At 45.0% G+C, this 15,029-nt stretch overlaps 1 protein-coding gene across 1 annotated transcript in view; it reads left to right on the top strand.

The window, feature by feature from the left end:
• PPP4R2 (protein phosphatase 4 regulatory subunit 2) overlaps nt 1-12,480 on the top strand; it is a 67,916-nt gene extending 55,436 nt beyond the window's left edge. The window contains exons 6-9 of the mRNA XM_082266437.1: nt 2,864-2,938; nt 3,064-3,204; nt 10,114-10,376; nt 11,850-12,480. Of these exons, the coding sequence (XP_082122563.1) occupies nt 2,864-2,938; nt 3,064-3,204; nt 10,114-10,376; nt 11,850-12,184 (814 nt within the window). The 3' untranslated portion in view covers nt 12,185-12,480. The remainder of the gene's footprint in view (nt 1-2,863; nt 2,939-3,063; nt 3,205-10,113; nt 10,377-11,849) is intronic.
• Nucleotides 12,481-15,029: the final 2,549 nt, after the last annotated feature.

The raw sequence follows: 15,029 nt of genomic DNA, 5'->3' as shown, positions 1-15,029 counted from the left end.
AGTAAATAGTCTATATGTGTGTAATTTCAGTATAAATACAGCTGCTCTGTGAAGCCCTCCGAGGTTTGTTGGAGAACCTTTAGTGAACAAACCGTATCATGAATGCCAAGGAACACACCAGACAGGTTAGGGATAAAGTTGTGGAGAAGTTTAGAGCAGGGTTCGGTTATAAAAAAAAAAAAAAATCCCAAGCTTTGAACATCTCACAGAGCGCTGTTCAATCCATCATCCGAAAATGGAAAGAGTATGGCACAACTGTAAACCTACCAAGACATGGCCGTCCACCTAAACTGACAGGCCGGGCAAGGAGAACATTAATCACAGAAGCAGCCAAGGGGCCTATGGTAACTCTGGAGGAGCTGCAGAGATCCACTATTAGTTGTGCTCTCTACAAATCTGGCACAAGTGTGGCAATAAGTTCAGTTTTTGTAGTTTGCGAGAAGCCATGTGGAGGACCCAGCAAACATGTGGAAGAAGGTGCTCTGGTCAAATGAGACCAAATTGAACTTTTTGGCCTAAAAGCAAAACGCTATGTGTGGCGGAAAACTAACACTGCACTGTGGTGGCAGCATCATGTTGTGGGGATGCTTTTCTTCAGCAGGGACAGGGAGGCTGGTCAGTTGATGGGAAGATGGATGAAGCCAAATACAGGGCAATCTTGGATGAAAACCTGTTAGAGACTGCAAAAGACTTGGGTGGAGGTTAGGGATCGACCAATTATGGACAAAGCTGATATATCGAGGGCCGATATGCGCTTTCCCCCGATACCAAGGTGGCCGATTATTTCCGATATTTCGGAAAGTGCTTGTACCGGAGTGATGCCTTCAGCTATAGGCATCACCCCGGTACTGGCGCCCATAGCCGACGATCGGCTATCTTGTAATGACAACCAATGCGGCTGAGAAGCCGTTTGGCTGTCATTACAGGGAGCGGTAAAGGGACAGCCCCCCCCCCTCACCTCGCCGCCTTCCGAGGCTCCAGCCTGCATGGCCGCGAAGACCCGATCAAAGCCGCATGCGGCTCTGATCAGGTCTCCATGCAAAAACCCGGAAGTGATATCATGACATCACTTCCGGGTACTGGCGCCAGATTAAAAAAAAATTACCGCATTCAGAACAGCCAAACTTGGTGTTTTTTGAATGCTTTTAAGTGCAGAGGAGAAGTTTGGGGTCTTTTAGACCCCCCCCCCCCCCCCAGATCTCTCCAAGAGTACCTGTCGAGTTAAAAAAAAAAAAAAATTTAAAGTATGAAAATATCAGCCCGTATAGACCGATACGCGATGACCAAAATATCGGTTATCAGCAATGGAAACAGCAAATGGGGAAAAAAAGACCGTGCTTGGGTCACACTCGGGATATATAAACAATTAATAGGAAAAGGGCAGCCAGTACAAAAACAACTAATCAGCATAAAAATTTAAATACAAGTACAGCGCCAATCATGTGTGTGAGGACAAGACACTATGAAGTAAGTCCAACAAATACACAAATAATGGTCCTCAGTTGAAAGATGAAAAAGTCAAGCCACCCAAGATGGAGTCAATTGGATGGAAACCTCACCACCGCGTGCAACAGATTGTAGTAGATGTCTGCTTACCAGAACCTCCAGACCTCCTGTTAAGGCGGGTCAAAAAGGCCTTTGAAAATGTCCTAGGTAGGACGAAACGTCAGGCACGCCCGCATGTCTTCACGCTTTTCTTGGTTTCCACTTTATGCGCATTGAATTGTCTTGAATGTGAGTTGCCATTTTTATTTTCTATTAATAAAGATGTAAAGTTTACTATGCCATTGGAGTCTTCCTCTTGATTTTGAGGTCTGCTATCATCCCCACTTACTGCACTGGTGTATTTGGATCCTGGAAGTGTGTCCTATCTGGAGTGATCATATCAGGATTGGCTTCCTCAACACAGAGGACCCCCTCCTTGGATCTCTTTACTATCTGCCTATTTGACCCGCCTTAACAGGGGGTCTGGAGGTTCTGGTAAGCAGGCATCTACTACAATCTGTTGCACGCGGTGGTGTTTCCATCTAATTGACTCCATCTTGGGTGGCTGGACTTCTTATCTTTTCAACTGAGGATCATTATTTGTGTATTTGTTGAACTTACTTCATAGTGTCTTGTCCTCACACACATGATTGGGGCTGTACTTGTATCAGCAATGGAAAAAACGATATTGGTCGATCCCTAGTGGAGGTTCATCTTCCAGCAGGACAACAACCCTAAACATACAGCCAGAGCTACAATGGAATGGTTTAGATAACGGCATATTCATGTGTTAGACTAGACCAGTCAAAGTCCTGGCCTAAATCCTATTAATCTCTGGCAAAACTTGAATATTGCTGTTCAGACGCTCTCTATCCAATCTGACAGAGCTTGAGCTATTTTGCAAAGAATGATGGGCAAAAATTTCACTCTAGATGTACAAAGCTTGTAGAGACATCCCCAAAAAGACTTGCTGCTGTAATTGCAACGAAAGGTGGTTCTACAAAGTATTGACTCAGGGGCGCTGAATACAAATGCACACCACACTTTTCAGATATTTATTTGTGAAAAATTAAAAATATTTATTTTCTTTTCACTTCACATTTATGTGCAACTTTGTGTTGGTCTATCGCATAAAATCCCAAAAAGTTTTTACGTTTTTGGTTGTACACCTTATGTCATGTTACAATTTGAAGGGGTGTGAATACTTTTTCAAGGCACTGTAGGTGTGATGGTCAGGTGTCCAGGCTTTTGCCATATTGTTCCTTTGCTGTGAGAGGACTGGCCAACATGTCATGAAGACTTTTTTGTAAAGACTTATCTTAGATCCATTATTTCATCTTGTATGCTTTAATATTGAAATGCCACCGTTCTTTTATAGGAAAAACAATTCATCAAGCCTGAATCGGATGAACGGAGTGATGTTTCCAGGGAACTCCCAAAATTACACTGACAGGTACATGCCAAAATCGAACCCCCTCGGTCTGTTAAATAGGCTTGTGTGTGCTATGTATTACAATCGTTGCATTGATCATAGACAGTCGATATGGAACACTTAACGCAGTTTTGTTTTCTTTATAGATCAAACATAAATGGCCCAGGCACCCCAAGACCACTGAGCAAATCTAAGCTGTCGTTATCTAGCCCCACTACATCTAACGGTTTACCTGACGGCGCTGAGAATAAAGACTCCGATGTCCCTCAGAAAGACAAAACTCACAGGTTGTCATTTTCATGTATGAAATGTGAATAACTGTTGGCATCCACCTGAAAGATCTAAGTCTGAATTGTTCATTCATGTCAAGTAACCCATATGGAAGATGTTTTAAAGTGGCGCGCTCGTTGCTTTCTTTTCTGTTGGCCCTGTCTGGACTGCATAGTATATACCACAAGAAGCTCTATTTAAGAAAAAAAACAAGTGGTGGGGGGTTGTGCACAAAGGTGTTTCTTTTGTTCATTGACGGACACAGCTTCTGATCTTCCTAACCAGTGAGTTATACTGCCCCCTACAGGAGTAGGACATTAGGCAGAAAAAAGTCTGACTATGCCTATGGGCAGTCCCAGGGGGTATACTCCTTCTCTGCTATAGGTACTCAGTTTTTTTTTTTCCCTGCCTAGTCAGCAGTAGGGACCTAGTTCCTTGCTGGGATCTCTGGCAATTTTTTCTTTTTAGATATAATTTTTTCTCCTGTTTTTTTTTTTTTTTTTTTTTTTCTCGTGAGATCTACAATCAACTGCTGGACTGGTCAACGGGCTGGATAATCTAGATCCAGTGGTCACCCCAGTCTGGCCAACAAGCATGCACTAGGCCTGCCGCGACATAGCCCCACCGGATGGGGGCTGGCTTGCGAGGTCGCATATGGCCCGGGTCTCGGCTTAAGTTACAGCGTTCCCCTGGGCCGACAGCCCCCCCCCCCCATTTTGATGGAGAGGAGGTTCTGTCTGGAGCGGTGCCCACCTGGTTCTGGGTTTGGTAAGTAGCCGCCCTCCCTGGAGGGTTTTGGGGCGGTCGGACCCTCTGGTTCCGCTCCTTCCCATCAGGCACCCCCCTTCATCTGTCCTCCCCTTAAGCTTGGCTGTGTGTGGGTGGTCTAGGCCACCTCCTGGGGTGGGGGCAAGGCGCTATACTGGCGACGGGGGGGGGGGGGGATGGGGGCGATGACTGGACGATCAGCCGGGGGGGGGGGGTTGTACCTGGTGGGGGCTACTGCTAGGGCCCCCTGTCCTGTCTGGGGCCTATTCTTGAGGCCTAGGGCCATTTTCTTATAACCTGTGTGCTCAATGCATGGCGGCCATGTTTGTGTAGTTTGGTGGCCATTTTGTGGTGTTTTGCCATTGAAAATGACAGCAGCAATGGCAGTGGAGCCCTCTGGGTGGCGATTTTGGCGGTGGGAGCCACTCCTTATTCCCTGGTGCTGACTCCTGGATCCTTTTTAGTTTCCTGATCGCCGCTCATGCAGTGCAGATTATCACGGTGGCTGCGGTGCCTAGTTTCTGCTGGGTGGCGAGTCTAGTGGGGTCCTCTCCCTCTCTGCTGAGGATCGATTGGCGCTCTGTGACTGGCAATCGGGTGGTGCTGCCAAAACGCTAGGGGTTGTCCCTTAGCTGTGTTTTTACCCTTTTTTTTTTTTTTTTGAGGGGTCCCCCTGGTGACTAAAAAGGCCTTGACTGATCTTTCCTTTCAAGGAGATCGCCTGTTTTTGTGCTACCCTGGGTGACATCATTAAAGCTCTCGCAGGGGGAAGAGTACCTTTCTTCCGCAGGCTATTAAGGGCAAGGACCCTCGTTGTAGACGTGGACCCTCCCTTCTCGGCTCATAAGTGGGTTTCGTTCCTCAGGGTCGATTGACAAGGGATCGGAGCCCTTCAGGGCCACCTCTGGAGGATCCAAGGGAACTTGGTCTGGCTAGTCAAGTGCGGTCTTCTCCAGACCCGCGGACAAGGCCCCTTCAGCAGGAAAGTGCGCCCTCACCCGCATCTGGGGTGGGGGAACATCGTGGCTTGTTCCCGGACCCGTGGACTCCCCTGGTACACATTCAGTTTAGCTACAAGATCAAGCTTCGTACTTGCCCTCCAGTAAGGTTCTTCCTTCTGACGTGCGACTGTCCCCAGCCCGCTTACAGGCTCTTTTTGTGGAGGTGCAAGACCCTTTTCTTTACGGGTGATGGTCCTGGTTCCGACTTCAGAACGTTTTCAGGGGTTTTACTCAAACCTGTTTACAGTCCTCAGGAAGGAAGGCAAGGTGCGTCCAATTCTGGACCTCAAGGAGCTAAACTACTTTGTGCGGGTGCAGAAGTTCAGAATGGAGTCCGTTAGCACTGTGATGGCTTCCTTGGATCGGGGCGATTTTCTTGCCTCCATCGACATCAAGGATGCTTGCCTTCACATTTCAATATGTGTCGGTCTCCAGTGCTTCCTCTGCTTTGCCGTGGGAGAGAAGCATTATAAGTTTGTGGCGTTACCTTTTTGGTCTCGCCTCTGCTCTTCGGGTCTTCACGAAAGTGATGGCCCTGGTGCCAGCATTGTTATGCCAGTGGTGGATCGCAGTGCTGGGCTACTTGGACATCCTTTTGCGAGTGGAGTCTCCTACTGCTCTGGTGGAAAACCTGCAAATCACGATACGAGCTTGAGGGAGTTTGGCTGAGTTCTGAATTTTCAGAAGTCTGCTCTGGTTCCGTCCACAAAGCTGGACTATCTGGGTCTGACTCTGGACTTGGCCTTAGCCAGAGTCCTCCTTCCGCAGGCTGCAATTTGTCTCCTGCTGTCCAGCAGATGCTCATCACTCCAGACTTTTATATGGATGCTGGGCCTGATGGTGTCTACCTTTTTTTGGGGCGGTTCTGTTTTGCACAGTTCCATACAAGGTCCCTGCAAAGGAGATTCTGGCCAAATAGGACAAGAATCCGCAGTCTCTGGTCAATCGGACCCAGCTGAACCAGGGAGCGAGAGAGGCCCTGATATGGTGGCTTTATGCTTGGGCTGGGCAAATCCTTCCTCCCCTTGTATTGGACAGTGGACAGTCACCACGGATGCCAGCCTGTACGGTTGGGGGAACTCAGCAAATATTATGCTCCGGGGCTCTGGACACTGGAAGAGTCCAGACTACTGATCAGTCTTGGAACTCCGAGCGATCAGACTGTGCCTGGAACATTGGACGGATCGTCTTCAGGGATGTCTAGTGTACATTTAATCAGACAATGCTATGGCTGTGGCTTATGTCAGGCACCAGAGGGGCACAAGTGTCCTGGAGGTAGCTGGCATTCTAAGGTGGGCAGAACGGTTTGTTCCAGCCCTCTCCCCGTATACATTCCGGGGGTGGCAAACTGGCAGGCAGCTTACCTCAGTCAGCAGGCGTTGGACCAAGGGGAGTGGTCCCTTCACCTGGAGGTGTTTTCATCTGTGGAGTCAGTATCGTCTGATTTACGTCTTCCCTCAGCTCAAGCTTCTGCCAAGACTTCTATGCAGGATCGAGGCAGAAGGGATTCCGGTCATCTTAGTGGCCCCAGACTGGCCTGGTACATCGATTTGTTGCAGCTGGTAGCTGACGTTCCTTGGACGCTTCCTCTCAGGGAGGATTGGCTGTCCTAAGGACCAATCTTTCATCCTGCTTTACAGTCGCTGGCTTTGGCGGCTTTGCTGTTGGATGCCAGGTGCTGATGGATAGAGGTTTCTGTCTGATTTGGTGTTTCCAACGCTGTTAAAAGCTAGGAAACCTATTGCGTGGTGTGAGTCTCTTGGTGTTCATCCTCACTCTTGTGCGATGGCTCATATCTTGACCTTCTTTCAACGGGGGGGTTGAGCAGAAACGGATCTTGAGTACTACCAAGGGTCAGGTGTTGGCCTTAGCAGTCCTATTTCAACGGCCCTTGGCCACATGCTCCCTGGTGCGTACTTTTCTTCAGGGAGTTAGGCACTTCCATTGCGGTCTGTTGCTGCCTTTGTACCTCGATTTGATGATCTCAGTCCTCCAGAAGCCTTTTTTTAGGAATCTTCAGGAGATTCCCCTGCTTACGCGTTCCCAGAAGGTGGCTTTCACCTCTGCATGCAGGGTGTCGGAATTGGCATCGTTATCCTGTCCACCTTACTGATGGTTTAGTGATTTGGTGGTTCTTCACCCCTGTCTGTCGTTCCTTCCGTAGGTTGTTTTTGATTTTCATTTGAATGAAGCTATTGTGTTGCCTTCCCTGTGTCCCAGGCCAACACATTCGAAGGATGTACTCTGATGTTCATTGACAGACACAGCACCCACCCCTCTGTGGAGTTATAATTCTCCTGACACTGCTTGCAACAAAACTGACAATAGCCGAGAGAGAGAGTATACCCCCTGCGACTGCCCATGGGTGTAGCCAGAATCTTTTTCTGCCTGGTGTCCTGCCTAGTGTCCTACTCCTGTAGGGGGCAGTATAATCCAATGGTCAAAAATGACAGGAGCTGTCTGTCAATGAACATCAGAGAAAAGGATTTTATGGTAAGACAAAATCCAATTTTTTTTTTTTTTCCTTCCTATGCTTGCATTGATCTGACACCCCGTTCACATTGGGTCACTCCGACTTAGGGGGCGACATGTGAAGTCTCGTTCGGCGCGACTTGCATGGACTTCACATAATGGAAGTCAATGCAAGTCGCCTCCAGGTCGCCCCGAAGTAGTACAGGACCCTTTTTCTAAGTCGGAGTGACTTGTGTCGCTCCTATTAGAACGGCTCCTGTACTACACAGTGGGAGCGGGAGGACCGCGACTTGTCAGGCTAACAAGTCGGATCAATGTGAATGGAGTCTTACAATTCAAAAAAGAGATCAGCAGATTTGTTTTACTGTCTGATGGAAGCCTGTCCTGGGAAATATTTGAGGACTGACACTGTAGACCACCTTCCAAAAATGCTTGCTACCTGGCTATCTGATGAACTGAATCAAGCATGCATTCAGTAAAGCCAGAGAAGAAACAGAATTTTGAAAATATAGTATCTCATATAAAGGTGAGTACACCCCTCACATTTTTGTAAATATTTTATTATCTTTTAATGGGACAACACTGAAGAAATGACACGTTGCTACAATGTAAAGTAGTGAGTGTACAGCTTGTATAACAGTAAATTTGCTGTCCCTTCAAAATAACTCAACACAGCCATTAATAACTAAACTGCTGGCAACAAAAGTAAATACACCACTTTGTGAAAATGTCCAATTTGAGCCCAAAGTATCGGTATTTTGTGTGGCCACCATTTTCCAGCACTGCCTTTAACCCTCTTGGGCATGGAGTTCACCAGAGCTTCACAGGTTACCAATGGTGCCCTATTCCACTCCTCCATGATGACCACATGGAGCTGGTGGGTGTTAGATCTTGAGCTCCTCCACCTTCGGTTTGAGGATGCCCCACAGATGCTCAATAGGGTTTAGGTCTGGAGACATGCTTGGCCAGTCTTATCACCTTTACTCTCAGCTTCTGTAGCAAGGCAGCGATCATCTTGGGGGTGTTTGTGGTTGTTATGTTGGAATATTGCCCTGTGGCCCAGTCTCTGAAGGGAGGGGATCATGCTTTGCTTCAGTATATCACAGAACATGTTGGCATTCATGGTTCCCTCAATGAACTGTCGCTCCCCGTGCCGAAAGCAATCATGCAGCCCCAGACCATGACACTCCCACCACCATGCTTGACTGTAGGCAAGACACACTTGTCTTTTAACTCCTCACCTGGTTGCGGCCAAACACGCTTGACACCATCTGAACCAAATAGGTTTATCTTGGTCTCATCAAACCACAGGACGTGGTTCCAATAATCTATGTCCTTAGTCTTTCTTCAGAAAACTGTTTGCAGGCTTTCTTGTACATCATCTTTTGAAGAGGCTTCCTTCTGGGACGACAGCCAAGCAGACCAATTTGATGCAGTGTGCGGCGTATGGTCTGAGCACTAACAGCCTGACCCCCCCTCACCCCTTCAACCTCTGCAGTAATGCTGGCAGCACTCATACGTGTGTTTCCCAAAGACCACCTCTGGATATGACACTGTGCAAGAGCACTTGACTTCTTTGGTCGACCATGACGAGGCCTGTTCTGAGTGGAACCTTTCCTGTTAAACCTCTGTATGGTCTTGGCCACTGTGCTGCAGCTCAGTTTCAGGGTCTTGGCAATCTTCTTATAGCCTAGGCCATCCTAATGTAGAGCAACAATTCTTTTTTCAGATCCTCAGAGTTCTTTGCCATGAGGTGCCATGTTGAACTTCCAGTGACCAGCATGAGAGAGTGAGAGCGATAACACCAAATTTAACACACCTGCTCCCCATTCACGCCTGAGACCTTGTAACAATGAGTCACATGACATTGGGGGGGGGAGTGGCTAATTGGGCCCAATTTGGACATTTTCATTTAGGTGTGTACCTTTGTTGCCAGCAGTTTCGACATTAATGGCTGTTATTGTGGGGGGGAGAGCAAATTTACACTGTTATACAAGCTGTACACTCACTACTTTACATTGTAGCAAAGTGTAATTTCTTCACTGTTGTCACATGAAAAGATATAATAAAATATTTACAAAAATGTGAGAGGTGTACTCACTTTGTGGGATATTGTATACTCATTCCATCTCTTTGGCCCATTGTACCGGTTTCCTCAAAAGGGTCCCTGTCAGGTCTCTAAACCAAAATGGCACCCCTCTGTAAAAATAGAGGTGGTATAGCCTCTTTTGTGGCCTGTGTCTGCTACCTTTCTAACACTACAGCTGCCATGTTTTGGCTCCTTTCTGTGACTTTTGCACTGCTATATTAAGGAGCCACAACTTGCGTCTAGGGGGATGAAAGTATCAGACATACCTGGAAGAGTCAAATGCTGGAGAAACTGATGGAAGCTGTAGTGCTGGAACGGCTGCTGGCGATGGGAGTATAACTCTCTCCTATTGCAGGAAATTTACCATTTTGGTAAGTTTAGAGCTCTAACCAGGTTCCCAACTCTCCTCTACATCTATTTTGTCATATATTACATGCATTCTTGTGATCACATTAATATCTGTAACGCGTTGTAGTTTTGAAAAATTCTAATACATTTTAGACATTTGCAAACGAATGTGCCAAACTGTCAGGCGAGCAAAATGTCTTCTATTTGGGGTTTATTCATTCCAACTGGACTGTTCCTTTTATCTACAGTGACTCCCTGTCACCTGATGAGAGTTCTCCTTCAAGCACTGTGAAGAATAAACACTTGGAGGAAGACCCCACAGAGGAGCATGAGGTGAAGAGGCTGAAGTTTGACACAGAGGACGAAGAGGAAGAGGAGGAGGAGGCGGAGGCTGCCAAATCGGAGGCCTCACCCAGCCAGACTTCCAGTGAAATGGCTGAAGAAACTGAAGCTGTATCTGAAAGTGAGGAGGCCGAAAAAGAGAACAGTGATTCGGAGCATACTGCAGAAGGTGGGCACACTCCCAGGCCTGCGGTTCCACAGCAGCAAAAAAGTTCACATCTGCTGGACTGCATATAGGCTTGTACATTGACCATTGTCTCATGATGTAATAAAGTGTTACATTTGTTTGATATCACGTTACTCTGCTGAACCTTTTAGATGGGTGCAGTTCAGTAATTGAACAACTCACAAAGTATAATAAAACCTTTTTACCTAGCTTAATTATTTATTACAGGTGATAAAGTAGGTAAATACAGCATTGCTCCATTCCATTGGAGTCCTAAACATCTGAATAGTACACGGAAAGCAACACTCATGGCAAAGTCCTGGCTGTAGTTACAATTTGATTAAGTAACCATGAAAGCAAGCAGGAAAAAGGACAGTGTAGTGCATGATGGTTTAAAGAGGAGCTCCAGTCATTGTAAAAATTAAGACTGTAGCTGCTGACTTTAATAAACACTCACCTGTCCCAGGATCCAGTGGTGTGCTCACCTGAGGGGGTGCTAGGGACCGTCTTCAGTCTCCGATGTCAGCACCTCAAGGGTGGGGGCACCCAGCTGTGGTAGCTTGCAGCTTCACCGCTAGATGCCCACTGCGTATGCTTGAGCCTCGCTGTGCATGGTGAATGGTCCCATAGTCTTCTGGGATCTGTGACGTGTCCCAGAAGACTGTGGGAGGGGAAGAGGAGAACTTGCGCTTGGATCAGTTAGGTGATCTGAGCTCCATTGGGAACGGGTACCTATCAAGACTAGGACCTATATTTTTTTTTGTGTTGTGTTTAAATCCTGGAAAAGAAAAACGCTAAGAGGAACTTTAACAAATATGAAAAGCTGAACTAAATCCAAATAGCCTTGCCATTCCTCTGGATCCTTGTGATGCAATGCTGTGTATTGTGGTGTATGTACCACTGTAATGGTTCATTCACCACAGTACAAAGCCCCAAAATAAGTATCCATCATAATGCTCCCAATGTCGAGCGCTTATTGGACAGTGCAGCCACTAGGTCACGCTCTGTGATTGGGGTAAAGGGCTGCTGTGATTGTCCAATCACAGCTTATCATAATGTAACTCGCTGTCTCAACATGGAGAGGAGAGCTAGTAACTGGCAAGTGTAAAAGGGGACATCTACTCTGATCAGTGCCTCCTCATCAGCACACATCACTGAAGGAGAAAAATTACTTCTTTGCAAAATTTTATAGTACCTAAAAGCTCTAACTGTCTCAAAAAAAAGTAAGTTTGTTTGGGTACAGTGCTGCGTTACTGCGCATTTGTCATTCAAAGTGCGGCAGCGCTGAAAGCTGAAAAGTGGACTGGGCAGGAAAGGGGTAAAAGTGTCCAGTAGGCAAGTGGTTAAAATGACCTAAATCACCACTATTAGGGCTGAAAGTCCAAGGGGAGCGATTATGGAAAGGAAGGGTAAAGATACTGTTAGTGTTTTTTTTTTAATCTTGGTTTATCACTCCACTTTTGTATTTCATTACAGAATCCATGACACCCAGCGAGACCACAGCAGAAATCTCTGACAAGCAAACCAGCGAATCTGAAACTGTGAGCAACTCCTCCTCCTCCTCCTCTGAGGAAGAGTCTCTTCAAATGGAGGAAACGGGACATTGTGAGGCAGAGGGGGATCTGCACAGCGATGGCGAGGAGGCTGCAATGGCAGAGAACCCGGCCACCACAAGTAAAGCTGACACTGAATGCAGTGACACTAAGCAGCCGGGAACTTTTGATAAGTCCCCTGAAATCCCCCCAGAAACCCCCATGGAAAACAGCGAGGAAGCCACAGATGTAGCAGATGAACCTATGGAACAAGACTAACGACAACACTTCATAGACACAGTATTTTCCCAACAGTTCTGTTTTTACACTGTAAACAAATTTTACCTAAATAAAGTGGACCTTTAGTTTTACAAAAAAAAAGAAAAAAACAGCAGGTTGTGAAAACTCAGAATTTTTCTGGAATCCGAAATGAGCTTTATTCACCCCCCCCCCCCTTTCCTTCCCTCCTATGTCAGAACTGTGAAAACCCTTCAGGTTCTGTTCACCACTGACTTGGTGGTTTTGGTCAAATCAGTGGTTTGTGTATAGATGTTTTTTTTTTTTTTTTTTTTTTTTTTTTTATTAATTTCGAATAGGTTTTTAAACTGGAAGGTTATAATTTTGACAACCCTTTTTCAAGGTTTCAACATTTTGGTTAAAAATTAAAAAGAAAAAACAAAAAAAACAAAAAAAAAAATCTATGGCGTCTCGTCCTCTGTCATTTAAGTTCATTTCAGCAAAGCTCGTACCGTAATTAAGGTGATCTATTCTGTTGACTTTTAAAAAAGAAAATATAAGCTAGACGTTTTGGGTCCCCTTGCCCACATTGTTTTCTTTGGCAATGATCTAGATTGAAATTCCATATGTACTTTGTTTTTCTAATTTTATAAAGTCTATCTTTTTTTTTTTTTTTTTGCCATCACATGACTGAAGCAGCCATTTTGCGTGCTAAGCCACTTTAGTCTTCGCCGATTCTAATCTTAAAGGATCAGTCGTCCTTGTTTTATGGGATTTTTATTCCGTGAACAGATTTTGTTAACTGTGCAAAATCGACTGCTTTGTATATCGCTCTGGTCTACATTCTGGGCCACAAAATGGCTTCCTCTGAGGTGCTGGCAACATTTACACTTTAAAACACCATGCAGAGAATCTCGTGAAGGAGATAAAATGGTGCAAATATTTTAACATTCCAAGAGACTGAACCACCTTTTTTTTTTTTCCAGCAATGTTTTTTTTTTTTTTTTTTTTTTTTTATGGTTTTTCATTTTTTATTTATGGGGAAGAAGAAACTTTCTATATCCTGCGCTTGAAGCAAACAGGTCTTTGTAAGGTAGATACTTGCTGGCCTGGATGAAAGAAGAACACACAAAAAAGGGTACTTGTATTCTTTTGTTGCTTGAACCTTGAAATTCTTGACTACAAGATAACTTGTTTAACCAAGATGATACTGTTGTATGCAATGACGTTGCAAAGTTGCTCAGCTGTATTGAGAGAGTGATAATATATTTACGTGTGAACCTAGACTGAATGACTGAAGTTCCTGCAGTGCGTTGAAATCGCCATGATTTGTATTTTTGAAGTGAACTGAAATTCAGTTTTTTTTTTTTTTTCGTTTCCCCCTTTATCCCCCAAACTTCGCCTTCTAACAGCCAGTGAATTTAACGCCCTTTGACCTGCTCAAAGCACAATTCCTGCTGTTTTAACACCTTTGCCATCCAGACTGATGACCGGTCTCCGCCTCACGATCGCTGGCTGTCGAGTTTCTACCTGTTTCTTCAACTGAATAGCTTTTTTGATATATAGAATTTTTAAATTTCGGTAAAAGTAGATTTTGTAGAATGTAACGAGTGTTCACTGCCTTTTGTGGAGCGTTCTTTAATTGTATAATTTCTGTGTGTACAACTGATTGCTTTGGGCTTTCAATACAGTATTCATATGAAGCAATAAATATTTATGTTATAAGAGACGGAGTACATTTTTATCAGATATATGCAACTGAAAACAAATAAAAGTGGATGAATCTTGCCCTTTTTAAAAGGAGTGTAAGCTGATTAATCTCTGTGGGCATGGACCTGGTTTTCCACTCTCAATGTCAAAATGCCACTTAATGGAGTTCCAGCTTTTTTCGGTGAGGTAGATTCCAAGTCTTCCCTCCAATCTGCTGTTCTTTGTGATTCTTTGAAAGACTTTGTTTAAAACCGTAATCAACTGAAAAAGAAAAATGTAACATTACCATTTCAGTTTACTAACACTTAGTGTTGTAAAACACACAACCGTAAAATCGGTCTGTAAATGCAGTAAAGCATGCCTGTTATACTCACTGTGGAACCTAAGGGGTTAATCTTCTGAATTGTGTAAAAAGGCTGTTTGATTCTGTGTTCTATGATCCTCTTCCTTCCACTGTCCCCAATTCCTTCCACTGTCCCCAATTCATCTGCTGAGAGAACAGAGCCTTTGGGGCGCTCTGCACATGCTCCGTTTAGTGTGTATTGCTGTTTTTTTTCCCTGGCAGGATGCATGTGATTGGCACAGGGCCAATCAGCACTGTCCAGACAGGGCCAGCAGTCCTCTGCAACTTCATAGGACAGTCAGAGCAGAATGAAACCTCCTCCTACAAGCTTTAACCAAACACTGATAGAAGTCGCAAGACTGCTATTTACTGCTGATCAGAAGTTATTTAGCAGTTTATAATTTCTAAAATAATTGCATTTCCATGTACTGTGGGAGACCAGATAGAGTGCCTTGACAAAGTATTCATACCCCTTGAAATTTTCCACATTTTGTCATGTTACAACCAAAAAAGTAAATGTTTTTTATTGTTGTGATAGACCAACACAAAGTGACACACAATTGTGAAGTGGAAGGAACATGATAAATGGTTTTCAGATATTTATTTGTAAAAATGTTTGACAAATGTGGCATGCATTTGTATTAAGCTCTCTTTTATACGGATACCTCTAACTATAATCTTGTGGAACCAATTGCCTTCAGAAGTCACCTAATTGGTAAATAGATTCCACCTGTGTGTAATTTAATCGCAGTATAAATACAGCTGTAGGTTAACTCAGTATATATTGGGTTCTGATGAAAGACCAGCTTTGAGGAAGGGAGCGTGACTCCCGAA

This window comes from Pelophylax lessonae, assembly GCF_965119305.1.
Source record: "Pelophylax lessonae genome assembly, chromosome: 8".
In the NCBI taxonomy this organism is placed as follows: Eukaryota; Metazoa; Chordata; class Amphibia; order Anura; family Ranidae; genus Pelophylax; species Pelophylax lessonae.
Note: the sequence above shows the minus strand (reverse complement) of the source record. Positions and strands in the feature narration are given on the sequence as shown.